The sequence below is a fragment of the Dreissena polymorpha genome, chromosome 10 (assembly GCF_020536995.1).
Source record: "Dreissena polymorpha isolate Duluth1 chromosome 10, UMN_Dpol_1.0, whole genome shotgun sequence".
In the NCBI taxonomy this organism is placed as follows: Eukaryota; Metazoa; Mollusca; class Bivalvia; order Myida; family Dreissenidae; genus Dreissena; species Dreissena polymorpha.
Window position 1 is genome coordinate 75,617,714 of NC_068364.1, and position 16,249 is coordinate 75,633,962.

Below are 16,249 nucleotides of genomic sequence, written 5' to 3' on the forward strand. Positions count from 1 at the left end.
AAACTTTATGCTGTTTGCTGCTCATCAGTATCTAAGGGTTGGAAATGAAGTCTTTAAAACTTGAATCTTGTAAAAAAAGTCATTAATTAAATTTAACTTTCTATGGGACTACAAATGTGTCAAAAAACGTATCTCAGCGGTAAAGGGTTAACCCTTTGCATGCTGGGAAATTTGTCGTCTGCTAAAATGTCGTCTGCTGAATTTCAAAAATTAGCATTTTCTTCAATTTTTTTTTCAAAGAATACTATCAGAATAGCAAACAGTTTGGATCCTGATGAGACGCCACGTTCTGTGGCGTCTCATCTGGATCCAAACTGTTTGCAAATGCCTTCAAAATTCGGTTCCCGCACTGAAAGAGTTAATAATGTAGTGTTTTTTTATTTGATCTACCAATGTATCTTCAAAACTCCTTGCTTATTAATATCACAGTCAAACACAATCACCTTAGAATCATTTATATTATAAGAAACACCCATAAAAAGTCAATAACATGATATAATGTTTAGCAGTATTAATGATATAAATTTCTAAAAATAATAACAGAATGAAAACAAGAAAACTGTTAATCAGCTTCCAAAATGTCAATACAAATCCTTGAGATAATTTTCAATAGAAAGACTATCACATACTATCGTTTTGACTTACTTTAAGCAATTGCAACAATACATTTTTTAAATGTAGAAATTCAATTCTTGACAGGTTTTTAAATATAAACATATCTATGGAATACTCTCAAAAGAACACATATAATACGGGTGCAAACTTTAGAAAAATGAAAATGCTAAACAAAGTAGTGCTTAGTAAATTCTGTTACACCAACTTTGAGCTATTTGCCTTCAATTTACCCCCCTGAGGCATAGACTGAAATGACCCCCTTCCATTAAAACCTTATGGTCATAGACTGAAATGACACCCTTCCGTTTATCCCCTTGGGTCATAGACTGGAATCATGCCCTTCTATTCAACCCTTATGGGTCAAAGAGTACAATGATGATAACCATAACATAACAAAGAACATCTCCCTTCTAATGCCTGTGGGCTGTATACATATTTGACAATAAACAGTGTCAATGCATCCAATCATTACAGCCTTCATCCTTAAACCTAATGCTGACACTCAAGTTCCATGGAGAAATCCATGTACGGATGCACTTGAATGAAATTTTGGGATCAAAGTCTCAATTAAAAAAACAATGATTTTTGTTTTAAAAAAAAATCCTCAATGGATTGCCCATTCTGTCAAATATTCATTTGTCAAAAAACGTTAACACAAAAACATGAATGCAATCATTATTTCATTCAACAGCTACAAACTCAAAGCCTGTTCAGAGGCAAAAATCAGCTTTTCCATTTGGTACAGTTCTTTGTGAATAAGGACCCCGATATCAATGTCATGATTTGTCTACGACACAACAAAGTCCAATGTTTGACTTTCCATGTTGCCACTTGAGCCTTACACGAAGGTTATGGTCACAAGCCCAGACTTTTGCGTACGTGTTTTACCGCCATTTCTTCAAACTTGTCCCTCTCATCTCTCCACATCTTGGCAGCATCCACGTTAGCTGCACTCTCATCATTGGGCTCTGTAACATGATGTTACTACAAAATAGATACTATATTTGTAGAAAATTAGCTACAAGGGCCATAGAGTGCACCCATATAAAGCAAACCAAGTACCTATACACAGCCATATGAGGACATATACACAGGCAAATGAGGACCCATCCACAGCCAAATGAGGACCAATACAAAGCCAAATGAGGACCGATACACAGCCAAATGAGGACCAATACAAAGCCAAATGAGGACCCATACACAGCCAAATGAGGACCAATACAAAGCCAAATGAGGACCGATACACAGTTAAATGAGAACCCATACACAGCCAAATGAGGACCCATACAAAGCAAACTGACGACCAACTAGACATGTCATATTAGTGACAAATACTTGCAAATGTCGCATGTAGTATTATTGATCGCAGCACATTTTTATAACCATATGACAAAAATTCTAAATTGAACAAGAGACACAACTTCAGAAAAATTTAACATGGGTTCATAACAAATGCACATGCAGACCTTCATATATAATAACAAAATAAATTCAAGTATAAATGTTGTTTGTTCAAAAGAGTAGGAGAACCACAATATAAAAATCAGAATTTGTGTGTCGTTTATTTCTGAAAACAACACTTCTTATTCCCATTTTCATTGAGAATCAGTTCAACTCTAAATCAAAAGCGCGTATTCTCATACTCGCTTGAGTATATGAGAACACCTATATCCCGTAAAGGAACAGTTGTAGTCATACAAACTTTTCAACCGGTCAATATTAAGGGGTGCACAAGTCAGTAAGAACAGATACCAGCAGACAAAATAATGTATCAATTACTTTCTATGCAGTCACATATAGTTTCTCATTTGTCAAAATCACCCCTTTGACAAAATGATTTTTCTTGAAATAAAGTGTGCAGCTGTTTTTTTATATTTAATGGGCAAATACATGCTGTCAATGTAAATATAACTCCTACATGCTCATAAATCAGCTAATTAATGTTCCAAACAGTATCATCAAAGCATTGTATAATATCAAGTAGCAAAAGTAAAAGTCGTATCATATCCAGACCAACACATGTTGAAAACTAAAGGCACTCAATGATCTTAATCCTTTACCCCTTAGATACGTATTTTGACGCATTTGTAGTCCTTAAGAAAGTTAAATTTAATTGAAGACCTTTCTTACGAGATTTAAGTTTTAAAAGCTTCATTTTCAACCCTTAGATACTGATGAGCAGCAAACAGCAAAAAACCAGAACATACTTTGAGTTACTCCCAGGCTGTTCTGGTTTTATGCTGTTTGCACATAGCCATTTTCACTTTGCTTCTAAGTGGGAAAGGGTTAAAATAGGGTAAATGGAGTATTTTGGTTCTATATTCATCCAGGGCAACAATTCAGTCTCCAATTCGAGCGGGCATCTGGAATTTTAACTCCTGATAGTGACTGGTCATACTGGTAGTCACTTTGACACCGCACATGACCAACCAACACCTACCTGCCAACATGCTGACAACAGACAGCAGTATTTTCTCCACACTCTGTACGGGACTCCACCTCTCGGCACTCGTCTCGTACCCCATTGGATCATCCCCCGGCGCGTGGAGAATGGAGATGCACACACGGCCATCTGGGTAGACTAGGGGGATGTAATAAAAACAGTAATTAGATTAACCCTTTCAGTGCGGGAACCAAATTTTGAAGGTCTTTGCAAACAGTTTGGATCCAGATGAGACGCCACAGAACGTGGCGTCTCATCAGGATCCAAACTGTTTGCTATTCTGATAATATTCTTTGAAAAAAATCGAAGAAAATGCTAATTTTAGAAATTCAGCAGACGACATTTTTCCCAGCATGCAAAGGGTTAAAAGTATTAATGTGAATTAGCCTACTTAGTTGAGCTGCATTCTTAGGAAACTGGGCTAAATGTATGAGCATAAAGTACAATCCTAGACTAGCCTGTGCAGTTTGCACTGGCTAATCAGAGACAATCCTTTCTGCTTAAACTGAAAAAGAAGATACTTCCTTTAAAAAAAATCCATAAAAGCGGAAATTGTCATCCCTGATTAGCCTGTGCAGAATGTACAGGCTTATCTGGGAAGACACTTTGTCCCGCTTTTGGGCCCTTTGTCCCAGCGTCCCGATATGAGACGATTTGTCCCGACATTCGTTGAAAATAAAATTCGCTATTCAAGCTCTGGTTTGCTAACACTTACCACCCATAATCCCTTTATTGCCCCCAATTAACAATCTGATTCTACTTCTCGTGTGTACCAGAGTTGTTTATGACACCTTATCAGCGATTTATCGGCTAATTATTGATTTTATCAGGCATTCACACCATGGTGGTCTTCAAGATAGTGGTCGCTTATTGCTATCAATAGTTGTATTATAATGAAATAAATGTTGAAAATGTGTTTGCTTTTGTCTTTGTTTGAAACGGTTTACAAAACAATTGTTTTGTAAAATTAACTCTACGTCATTAATGAGTCTTTTACATTCAATGTTTAGTTCCAAAATAGTGGGATAATCCGAATGTGCAATATACCAAAATCGCAACAAACAGTCCAATAAGTGATACCCATCCTGTCTAGTGTAATTGGGTGTAATTGTAATAAAAACGAGGTGCTATGCATGACAGTTTGACCCTACTCCAATTAAGTTGTTGGCAGTTAAAATGAACACAAAGACGGTTTGCTTCCACCAAAAACCTACCTCGGAAATGTGTATGGCTGCGCATTCCGTGTCAAGCTGATGTAACTGTTAGGTAGATAGTTTACTGTAACCCATACTTTCAGTGTACTGGATAACCTCCCCTGCGTTAATGTTTGCCATTGAAAGTAATATTATGAGTATTGTTGTCGTAATGTTCCAGATTTTGTACTCTAAGAAGATGAATTTTATCTTTGTTGTTTGCTATTGTCTTATTTAATAAAACTGTTATTGTTATGTTTTAGATTTCATGCTTCATATCAGATGTTTTATGTCTTGAATAAAAGTATCAAGAGTTTTTGTTAGTACTATACTGACTACAGTAAAGGTGGAATGATGGATCGCTTTAGGTGTCCTGCTTTTTGGTCAAATGTCCCGACAATTTTTTATGGAAAGTCCCGCTTTGGACCTAAAAAATTATGGCATGTATGCAAATGCATTTAGCCCAATTTCCCAAAATGAGGCTAAATAAGAAAGTATTATCAGAAATACCTTACAGAGTTTATAAGGCCTTAATGGAAGGACCTGTGTTGAAATGCGTTCAGCACAGTGGTACTATTGACTCTTAATTGGCAAAATTAAAAACAATAATGGCGTAAGACAAATCAACCACAAAAACAGGATGCTGTATTCTAAAAACTCTAATGCCAGAGCTGGAAAAGGTATAAGCATTTATTATTTGGCCTTTAAAAAAGATCTTAATCCCAAAATATGCCAATGCTAAGATCAAAATAATGATTACTTACTTACAAAATCTCTGAGCTCATTTAAAGACTCAATAAAGGTGAAGATCCGTAATTATTTACCGATTTTTAAATATTATTTTCATATTTTATTTATAAAGGTTATCAAAAAACAATATATATACGCTATTGGACATTACAATAAAAAAAAAGCAATACAACTTGCTTTGAGCTCAAAATAAAGTGTCCTCCAAGTCAATTGTGTTTACAAACAAACTGTTTATTTACATCGCTGTTTACTCGGGAAAGAGAAAGTGAAAGTGACTCAGGTCACCTAAAAATATATCGATGATTTTTAACGTTTTCCGGTATTACTCACAAAGTAGGTCTCTTCTAAATGGTTAAAACGTTTGTAGTGAACTAATAAGTTACTTTCTGCTGGTAAAAAGTTGTTTAAAATAGAATTAAAATTGAATTTTCTTTCGGCTATTTTTAGCATATGTCACCGCTCTGAGGTTACACATCACAATACTGCAAAAATGTAAACATTTCTTCCAATTATGAAACGGGTATATCTTTCATAATTCTTGGCAACGTTGTACCTAAGCCGTGTTATCAGCAGTTTTTATGCAAGAGTAACTGAAATCCGGTATAAATTTGACCAGTTGATATGCATAATAAGTGGTTGTGTCACCTTTATAGAGCCTTTAATCAGGGGTGTGATTTAAGATCAACCTCTGAGGAGATAAATGCCCTACAGAATCCAACTTAAATCTTCATTTGTATAAAGATCCAGTTGATACATATTTGTAATATTAGTTTTACATTGAAAGGTAGAAAATTAGCTTCAAAGAGGAAAAATCATAACCTTGTTTAATAAAACATGGTATGAAATGAGAACTTGTGTCAAACTTTTTATATATGTATCAACATGACCGTAACCTTGACTCACTACAACAATCACTTACTATTAGGATGGAACAGGTCACATGTAAACTTCATCTTGGGAGGCCCCAGAGGGTAATCAGGGGGGAATGTCAGCCTGGCTGGGAACACTCCACCCTCGAAACATGTGCCCTCTGGACCCCTGTCGGTATATAAGAACATTGGTCTGGGAAAACTGGGATTGTCCAAGATTTGCTTGTGCAGTATGCACAGGCTACCATAATTACGTTTTTGGAAGCTCTAAGTTTTCGGACATCCTCTGTTTTAGCAAAAAAGTATTTTTTTTCGTGACTCTTAATTTCTGGACGTTCTGGTTTTCATCCATAATAAATGTCTCTTTATTTTCAAACAGTATATTTTACCGCGCTATTCTACAGACTTAGGGCCAGTTTTTGCTTATCTCGTGTCTGTCACTTCAATCATGGATTTTACAACCGGATTAAGGTCATAAAACCTAGCAGATGCATGCCTGAGGGCAAAGGACCATTGCATTCGCATAATTGGGTAATTAACCATGTTTACCGATAGAGAATAATGAATTCACCCAACAGCATTTGAAACAGTGTCTTCCTATTAAGGAATCATCATGTTTTTACTTGTTTGATCTATATCATTTCAGGAAAGAGTTGGAAAAGCTGTAAAGTTGTATTTATTTTTTAAGCACAAAAAGAAGAGTTAATAACAAGAAAATTATTGTACATTGACTTAATGCTTTTATTTCGATATGATTATAGTTTTATCTAAATTTTAGGACACGAAAAAAAAATAAGTGTCCAAAACATTAGAGTAATTAGGGTAATCAGGGTAATCAAGATACTTCCTGAAAAACAAGGGCTGTTTGTAAAACATGCATGCCCCCCCCCATATGGGCTGTCAGTTGTAGTGGCAGCCATATTGTGAATACGTTTTTGTCACTGTGACCTTGATCTTTGACCTAGTGATCTGAAAATCAATAGGGGTCATCTGCCAGTCATGATCAATGTACCTATAAAGTTTCATGTTCCTAGGCAAAAGCATTCTTGAGTTATCATCCGGAAACCATTTTACTGTTTTAAGTAACTGTGACCTTGACCTTTGACCTAGTGACCTGAAAATCAATAGGGGTCATCTGCCAGTCATGATCAATGTACCTATGAAGTTTTATTATCCTAGGCCTGGGTGGACGGACCGACCGACAGACCGACATGTGCAAAACAATATACCCCCTCTTCTTCGAAGGGGGGCATAACAAGTTGATAGTACATGTATATATAATTATTTCCAAACCAGTTTTCGGGCACCGAAAAACAAAAAACTGGTTGGCTCAAAGAAGTTTCGGGACAGCGCTAGCCCTGGTAGATGACCCCATGACACCAGTACATAATATAATCAGCAAATGTGGTCCTTTGGAAGCATAAACTGCATCCAAGAACGAGTCACTGTGACCTTGACCTTTGACCTAGTGACCTCGAAATCAATAGGGGTCATCTGCCAGTCATGATCAATGTACCTATGAAGTTTCATGATCCTAGGTGTAAGCGTTCTTGAGTTATCATCCGGAAACCATCTGGTGGATGGACGAACGAAAGAACCGACCGACCTACCGACATGTGCAAAACAATAAACCCCCTCTTCTTCGAAAAGGGGGCATAAAAAAGTCTATAAAAGACAAGTGTTGAAACGCACAGGCTAATCTTTACGCACATTGCTAAAGCCCAGTTTTCCCAGATCACAGGTTATCAGTTTTTATACAAATGAACAGTCCAGTGTTACTAAATTAATGGTATAGAAATTAAGTTCAACAAGAGCTTTTTAAAGACAGCGTGCTTACCTATTCTTGCACTGTGCAAGTGACAAAGGGTTAAATACGTATCTAAGTGTTAAAGGGTTAACTTACATAATAAGAGCCTCCCACTCAAAGAAGTTCTCTTCGTTTACTGGACCGGCAATGATTCCCTCAGGAGGGTTGAGGGTCAGCTCTGAATACAAAAACAAAAACTGATCCCCTGCTTCACCAGTTATACAATGCCACTAAATGTTTGTGTATTCTTTTTATATCAGTATTTTAGTACAAATTTACCCTGAGACTTGTTCACACATTGGAGTCAAAATATAAAAAAACAGCCAAGTGGTGGCATATAAGATTTTTATCCAAAAGATCATGGCTTCCAATCCAATTAAAAGGCCAAAAAATGATTCCACTTTTTGTCTTTAAATCATATTATTAATTTGTGTTATTTAAAATAGTTTTACTACATATATTTGAGGTTGGCATATATGTCTATAATTTTTAAATAACATTTTTACTGGTTAGACAATAATTAACATTGAAAACTTATCCATCTGAATTTTTTTTGTTTATCTTAAAGGGAATCGTGCTTGGCTTAAAAAAATTAAATACACAACTATACCTCTGGAAACTATTGCACATATTGCTTGGCCAAGAGTGTTCATTGGATCATTTGAATATAAAATACGTTATTTCTGGATTCTAACAATTTTATTTGAAAATTATAATATTGCCAACCTATTACCAAGTTCTACTTTTCTGTTCTATGCCAACATACAAATGTGTTTGTGAGCTATCTTAAAAGAAAACAAACCAATATAGAGCTATCATAAGCAAATCAACAAACTCAAAAGGTTTAGCTTTATAGTTATAATACATAATTATAAACAATGCCATAACAATGCCATAACAATGCACTGGGCATGTATTTGCTAACTTGTTTAAATTATCAGTATGTAATATAACTTAATGTTGCCAAACAGTGTTCAACTGGTGTTACTGATATGGTTGATGCCAGACATTTACTGCTGTATTGTTAAGTAAAGATCAGTCACCAGAATACACATAGTAGCGCTAAGGGAGGCTGAATCAAAGTTAAATTCCACTAAATAATTATAATTGCAGGCATGGATTTACCGGGGGGCACGAGGGGCACGTGCCCCCCCCCAGCCGTTAAAGCCTTCTTTTTTTCTTGTGTTTTTTTTTTTTAACAAAGTTGGCCAGATGTTCCGATTTACCCGATTTCCGACAGAAGACTTGCCCCTTCCATCCTTACTGCCTACTCTCCACTGGGGGTGACCTGTTGTACGTTAAGACTCGATTATCACCGTCGCAAGAATCTCTTTAGTGCGATATGCTCTCTTTTCGACAGATATTTCAAGCGTCTGTGTAACATTAAGTGTCTGTCATTTACACTAAATAAGCGTCTGGATGATCTTGAACCTTGTTTTGATGTCAAATATACCAATTAACACTGTATTGTCAGATGTAATAAACACAGGAACATCAGATATGGAGACTTTTCTTGCGGTATATAATACAGCGTATCATGGCATTGTCTCCATAACAAGGGCTGTTTGTAAAACATGCATGCCCCCCATATGGGCTCTCCGTTGTAGTGACAGCCATTGTGTGAATATGTTTTTTGTCACTGTGACCTTGAAATAAAATCCAATAAGTATCATGGAATCATTTACTTATTAATACTAAGATGAAATTCTCTATACATTCTGTCTACAATTTATGACACTTATGTCAATGACCTGTGAAATGTATCCAATTAATAGTGCAAAAACCAATCAGGAGCTATACTAATCAATTATATCCATTATATGATTGAGTCTTTGATTTTTTGGATTCCTTTCACACATTTTGACTTATTTGACAATATGTGAAACATGCACACAATTTGTAATGTTTTATTTATTAATTAATGGTAATGAAACATGTTATTTATAGCAGTTAACTCCCCTAGTCAATGACCACCATAGATAGCAATGCAATCTGATTAAAAATAGCCAGGGCTAGTGTTGTGTATTGGGCAAATGTATACAAGTGCAACTTTACCACATGACCAGTATCATGTGTTTACCACACACAGAAGTCAGTTATGTAATAGACCATTAATTCCACTCCCAACCAAGATACTGACCAGTATCAGATGGGGTTGTGAAATGGTGTAAACAGTGAACACCAGTCCATGTAATACTGGCCTACCACTTGTACTAGTTGGTTTGGAGTTAATACAGTTATGCATGTACAAATGCGACATTAAGCTCAAAAGTTAATTATATGTGCACTCTGAAAACTAACCAGAGGAGTGGGTTGAAATTTACAATCTTTACTTGGCATTTGAGGAAATCTGAACTCTCAGGGTTTGGATAGAACATCCCCAAATTAACTTTTCTTTACACTGTTGTTATTTTTGTTCAATACACAAATATTAACCTAACTTTACAAATCCTGTACAGTAAAGGAAACTAAATCTAAGTTGATATTTTAATATGCTTGATCCTATTTATGTATTAACATTGTTTTATACATACAAACTGTGTAGCTGTTTTTCAATTAACAAGCGGATTAAAAATTCATTATATTTTTATGTATAATTTGAATTGACAAAATTAAATGCAAGATGCGTAGCAAGAATTACATGTTTGATTTATTGTCAGTGAACCGTGACATTTTCTCAATGTTTCAGACCACCAGTTTGTTAAAGCTATCAACATCTTGGATGGTCAAGCTAAATAGAATTGACCCAGCAAATCACAGGTGTCCTGTTGCCATATCATATTACATTGGTTTTTTAAATGTTAAATTCTCTCGTCATTTCCATAAACATAGTATTTACTGGCACAAAAACAAAGGCTTATACATCATTATGAATGAACATGTGTCAAAAATTCAATTTGTAAGTCTCTTAACTGGACAGTGTGGAAACAGAATAAAATATGGGCTGTCCGTTGTAGTGGCAGCCATTGTGTGAATACGTTTTTTGTCACTGTGACCTTGACCTTTGACCTAGTGACCTGAAAATCAATAGGGGTCATCTGCAAGTCACGATAAATGTACCTATGAAGTGTCATGATCCTAGGCAAAAGCGTTCTTGAGTTATCATCCAAAAATCATTTTACTATTTCGGGTCACCGTGACCTTGACCTTTGACCTTGTGACCTCAAAATCAATAGGGGTCATCTGCGAGTCATGATCAATCTACCTGTGGAGTTTCATTATCCTAGGCATATGCGTTCTTGAGTTATCATCCGGAAACCATTTTACTATTTCGGGTCAACGTGACCTTGACCTTTGACCTAGTGACCTCAAAATCAATAGGGGTCATCTGCGAGTCATGATCAATCTACCCATGAAGTTTCATGATCCTAGGCGTATGCATTCTTGAGTTATCATCCGGAAACCATTTTACTATTTCGGGTCACCGTGACCTTGACCTTTGACCTAGTGACCTCAAAATCAATAGGTGGTCATCTGCGAGTCTTGATCAATCTACCCATGAAGTTTCATGATCCTAGGCGTATGCATTCTTGAGTTATCATCCGGAAACCATTTTACTATTTCGGGTCACCATGACCTTGACCTTTGACCTAGTGACCTCAAAATCAATAGGGGTCATCTGCAAGTCATGATCAATCTACCCATGAAGTTTCATGATCCTAGGCGTATGCGTTCTTGAGTTATCATCCGGAAACCATTTTACTATTTCGGGTCACCGTGACCTTGACCTTTGACCTAGTGACCTCAAAATCAATAGGGGTCATTTGCAAGTCATGATCAATCTACCCATGAAGTTTCATGATCCTAGGCGTATGCGTTCTTGAGTTATCATCCGGAAACCATTTTACTATTTCGGGTCACCGTGACCTTGACCTTTGACCTAGTGACCTCAAAATCAATAGGGGTCATCTGCGAGTCATGATCAATCTACCCATGAAGTTTCATGATCCTAGGCGTATGCATTCTTGAGTGATCATCCGGAAACCATTTTACTATTTCGGGTCACCGTGACCTTGACCTTTGACCTAGTGACCTCAAAATCAATAGGTGGTCATCTGCGAGTCTTGATCAATCTACCCATGAAGTTTCATGATCCTAGGCGTATGCATTCTTGAGTTATCATCCGGAAACCATTTTACTATTTCGGGTCACCATGACCTTGACCTTTGACCTAGTGACCTCAAAATCAATAGGGGTCATCTGCAAGTCATGATCAATCTACCCATGAAGATTCATGATCCTAGGCGTATGCGTTCTTGAGTCATCATCCGGAAACCATTTTACTATTTTGGGTCACCATGACCTTGACCTTTGACCTAGTGACCTCAAAATCAATAGGGGTCATCTGCAAGTCATGATCAATCTACCCATGAAGTTTCATGATCCTAGGCTTATGCATTCTTGAGTTATCAGCCGAAAACTATTTTACTATTTCGGGTCACCGTGACCTTGACCTTTGACCTAGTGACCTCAAAATCAATAGGGGTCATCTGAGAGTCTTGATCAATCTACCCATGAAGTTTCATGATCCTAGGCGTATGCATTCTTGAGTTATCATCCGGAAACCATTTTTACTATTTCGGGTCACTGTGACCTTGACCTTTGACCTAGTGACCTCAAAATCAATAGGGGTCATCTGCGAGTCATGATCAATCTACCCATGAAGTTTCATGATCCTAGGCATATGCATTCTTGAGTAATCATCCGGAAACCATTTTACTATTTCGGGTCACCGTGACCTTGACCTTTGACCTAGTGACCTCAAAATCAATAGGGGTCATCTGCAAGTCATGATCAATCTACCCATAAAGTTTCATGATCCTAGGCGTATGCGTTCTTGAGTTATCATCCGGAAACCATTTTACTATTTCGGGTCACCGTGACCTTGACCTTTGACCTAGTGACCTCAAAATCAATAGGGGTCATCTACAAGTCATGATCAATCTACCTATGAAGTTTCATGATCATAGGCGTATGCGTTCTTGAGTTATCATCCGACAACCACCTGGTGGACGGACCGACATACCGACTGACCGACCGACCGACATGAGCAAAGCAATATACCCCCTCTTCTTCGAAGGGGGGCATAAAAATGAAGCGAAAGGCAACAACACTGGATCGATTTTTGGGTCTATTAAAAAAACACAGAGTCTGATTCTGAGCCAAAGTTGTCGAGTCTAAGGTAAGAATTAATTATTTTTAATGTATTATAATGCGTTTATTGTGTAAGTTAATTCTGTATGTTTTAATTGTTTAACTCTAAAGTCTTGAAATATAGGAACAAAAAGATTGAGCGTAAATTTATTAACAATTTTCTTTTTCTAATAGTACAATAAATATAGCCCATACAATGAAAAGCATTGTATGCCTGTTCTGCTCTGTATACACCTTGTAGATATTAATTTCATTTAAATTAAATGTTATTAAAAGTTTTGTGCACTTTTTTCAGCTTTTGCATTTTTAACTAATAACATTCACATTTTATCATGCTCTGATAAAATATGGTAATTGAAAGATTGATCAGACCAACAGTATTTATGTATATTTTGAAATAAAATGTTTGCATAGTTAATTCAACTGAATTTTACATTTCTATATACTCTCTCTTTTTTATTTTCCGAACTCGTCATGAAGATGACTGTTAGAGTCTACCTACCAGCTCAGTGGGGTTAAATTTAGCTGCCAGCCCCCTACCATTTGGAGCCACAGTGTAGTTGTTTAAATAAAAATCAAATATCTTTAACAGACAGCGTTTTATATTTACTTATTTATGTTGAAATCACCTATATTAAGTGTAAACGTATTAATATATGACCGTTCATTGTACACTGACTTCTTGTGGCCGCCGCCCCCCCCTCCGCATTTGTTTAATGGAACAAATTGTGTGCCCCCCCCCCAGTTATGTCCTCTCTGGATCCGGCCCTGTATTGTGTATCCTTTCATGGTCCATTAGAAAGTATTTCTCATGAGTCTGTTTTCTCTGCTGGTAAAAAAGATGCTTTGCAATTGTATACAAGCCTGTTGTGGTTATTTCCAGAAGCCTTATCATCAAGAAAGGACAGTCAACCAAGAAGTTCAACCTCCAGTTACAGGGAGAAGACATACCATCTATCATGGATAGTCCAATCAAGTGCCTGGGCAAGTGGTATGATGCCAGCCTCAACGATACAAATAATGTAAAGCGCATCAAAGGCCAAATAAATGAAGGGTTGAAACAAATAGACAGGTCTTGGCTACCAGGAAAATTCAAGGCATGGTTGTTTCAACACGGACTACTACCTCGCCTGATGTGGCCCCTTATGTTGTATGAGATAGCAACATCAACAGTGGAGGGCCTTGAAAGAACCATAAGCAGGCATCTTCGAAGATGGTTAGGGGTACCACCAAGCTTTACAAACATAGGTCTTTATGAAAGATCCAATCAGTTACAACTCCCGCTCTCATCATTAGTGGAGGAGTTCAAGGCATCAAAGGCACGGCTGGTGGTAACTCTGAAAGAATCCCGAGATGATAAGATCAGGAAAGCTGGCATAGAGACAAGAACAGGGAGAAAGTGGTCAGCCAGCCAGGCAGTGACCCAGGCAGAAAGCAGACTTAGGCAGAAAGACATTGTTGGAACAACCACTAGCGGGCGCCAAGGTTTTGGAATCTCAACATGTCCTAGATGGAGCCAAGCAGCCAGTGGGGAAAAAAGAAAAATGGTAGTAGATGAAGTGCGGAAGATGGAAAAATACGAGAGAAGATCTAGAGCAGTAGCCATGGGTTCACAGGGAGCATGGACAAAATGGGACACCACACCAAGGAAGATGACATGGGACCAGATCTGGAAGTATGAGCCTTTGCGAATCAGCTTCTTACTGCGGTCGGTACATGATCTGCTACCCTCACCAGCTAACCTACACAGATGGGGAATACAAGACAGCCCATCATGTCAACTGTGTAACAGAACTGGAAGCATGGAGCACATACTATCGGCATGCAGCACAGCACTCACGCAAGGCAGATATAGATGGCGCCATGACCAAGTGCTTCGAGATATGGCAGACATTCTTGAAAGACAGCGAATGAAGAAGAGAAAACAGCCACAGCCAAAAACCATCCACTTTGTCAAATAGGGCTAGTCAGCACCTAAAGGCAAAAGAACAAAATCTTCAGTACTTGACAAAGCTGACAATTGGAATATGGCTGTTGACCTACAGAAAAAGCTTGTCTTTCCGGAGGTAGTACAAACCAATCTCAGACCCAACATTGTCATCTGGTCCAACACTGCAAAGCACCTGGTGATGATTGAATTGACAATCCCATGGGAAACAAGGTGTGAAGAAGCCTATGAAAGGAAGAAAACCAAGTACTCTGATCTCATGGACCAATGCAGACAACAAGGATGGAGAACCTGGCTGTTCCCTGTTGAAATAGGAGCAAGGGGTTTCCCAGCCAATTCACTATGGAAGATGTTGGGCGCCATGGGACTCAACGGCCATGACAGAAGGACTGCTGTGGGCAGACTAGAACAATCAGCTGAAGGGCATCCAGTTGGCTATGGTCTCGAAGAGATGAGAGGAGCTGGAAGCCAGTCACCAACACGTAGTGGACTGATCACCACTGTGGACCCACCACCCGGCGAGTGTACCAGGATTAAAGGGTCGAAACACTTGTTGATGGGTGGATCCTGGCTGATGATGTTGGTGACTGATGAAGTGACATCACTGTTTTACACACATACCCTGCAACCTATGTATGTCTGCAGTGCAACATTTATGAACATTGCATGGAGGGGGTGGGGTAACTTTGAAAAATGATTGGGGTCTGTACATGGAGATACTGAGCTTTTGTAAAATGTTATACCTCCTGAAACCCTGTTTCCTTAGGGTGACCACATTTAGACCTCTGAGATTTCCTTTCTAGTAAAATTTAAATGATGTCTTGTTTTCTAATTTCAAAATGGAACATATTAATCTTTAAATTGATACTATGCTAGCACAGTATAAAAATAACAGGCAGGCAGCAAAAATCCTTGAATGTTGGCCCTTCTATAAAGGTACCATATGGGAATTGGAAGGGCTTTTCACCCTGATATAGCAGGGGCCGAAATTCTGCCCCTTCCCAATTGAAAATATGGTCATTTTTTCCCCAAATTGATAGAGGAATATCCCAAATTGTAAAACAATTTTTTTTTAATTGTACATATTTGGCAACTCCCAGATTGAAAGCTATGTGCTATAATATGATTAAGAATGCACCACAATGTGTCTTTTAACAATGAAAAAGACCCTGTTTCAAAAACTTTTAACACTCAGTCTCAGCAATCCTCAGGCTCTAATCTACAATTGATGAAAAATAATTAAGGAAAGACTGATACATTGACAGCCAATTGCTAATTGATATGTGCTCTTCAAAACAAATTCAAATATAACTTACGTTTGTATTCAGCCATTAATCTTTTTAATGCAGAACCTGCCATTTAATATTATATTGTACAACAAATTATCGTCATGTCGAGTTGTCAAACAGAAAAAAAGATGCTTTTCAATAGAAGGTAGAAATAAATGAACACTTAAATCGTTGCAATATG

General features: G+C 37.5%; 1 protein-coding gene and 1 long non-coding RNA gene across 2 annotated transcripts; both read right to left on the reverse strand.

Moving 5' to 3' along the window:
* Positions 1–1,214: 1,214 nt before the first annotated feature.
* LOC127848306 (ubiquitin-conjugating enzyme E2 G2) lies at positions 1,215–16,247 on the reverse strand. The gene is made up of 5 exons (XM_052380686.1): positions 16,096–16,247; positions 7,774–7,855; positions 5,921–6,039; positions 3,056–3,196; positions 1,215–1,583 (listed from the first exon to the last, which is right to left on the reverse strand). The coding sequence occupies exons 1-5, from the start codon at positions 16,136–16,138 to the stop codon at positions 1,471–1,473; spliced, it is 498 nt and encodes a 165-aa protein (XP_052236646.1). The 5' UTR covers positions 16,139–16,247; the 3' UTR covers positions 1,215–1,470.
* Positions 10,280–12,786, reverse strand: LOC127848307 (uncharacterized). Its single transcript, XR_008034447.1, has 3 exons — positions 12,417–12,786; positions 11,255–11,544; positions 10,280–11,108 (listed from the first exon to the last, which is right to left on the reverse strand). It is a non-coding gene; the product is annotated as an uncharacterized LOC127848307 (long non-coding RNA).
* Positions 16,248–16,249: the final 2 nt, after the last annotated feature.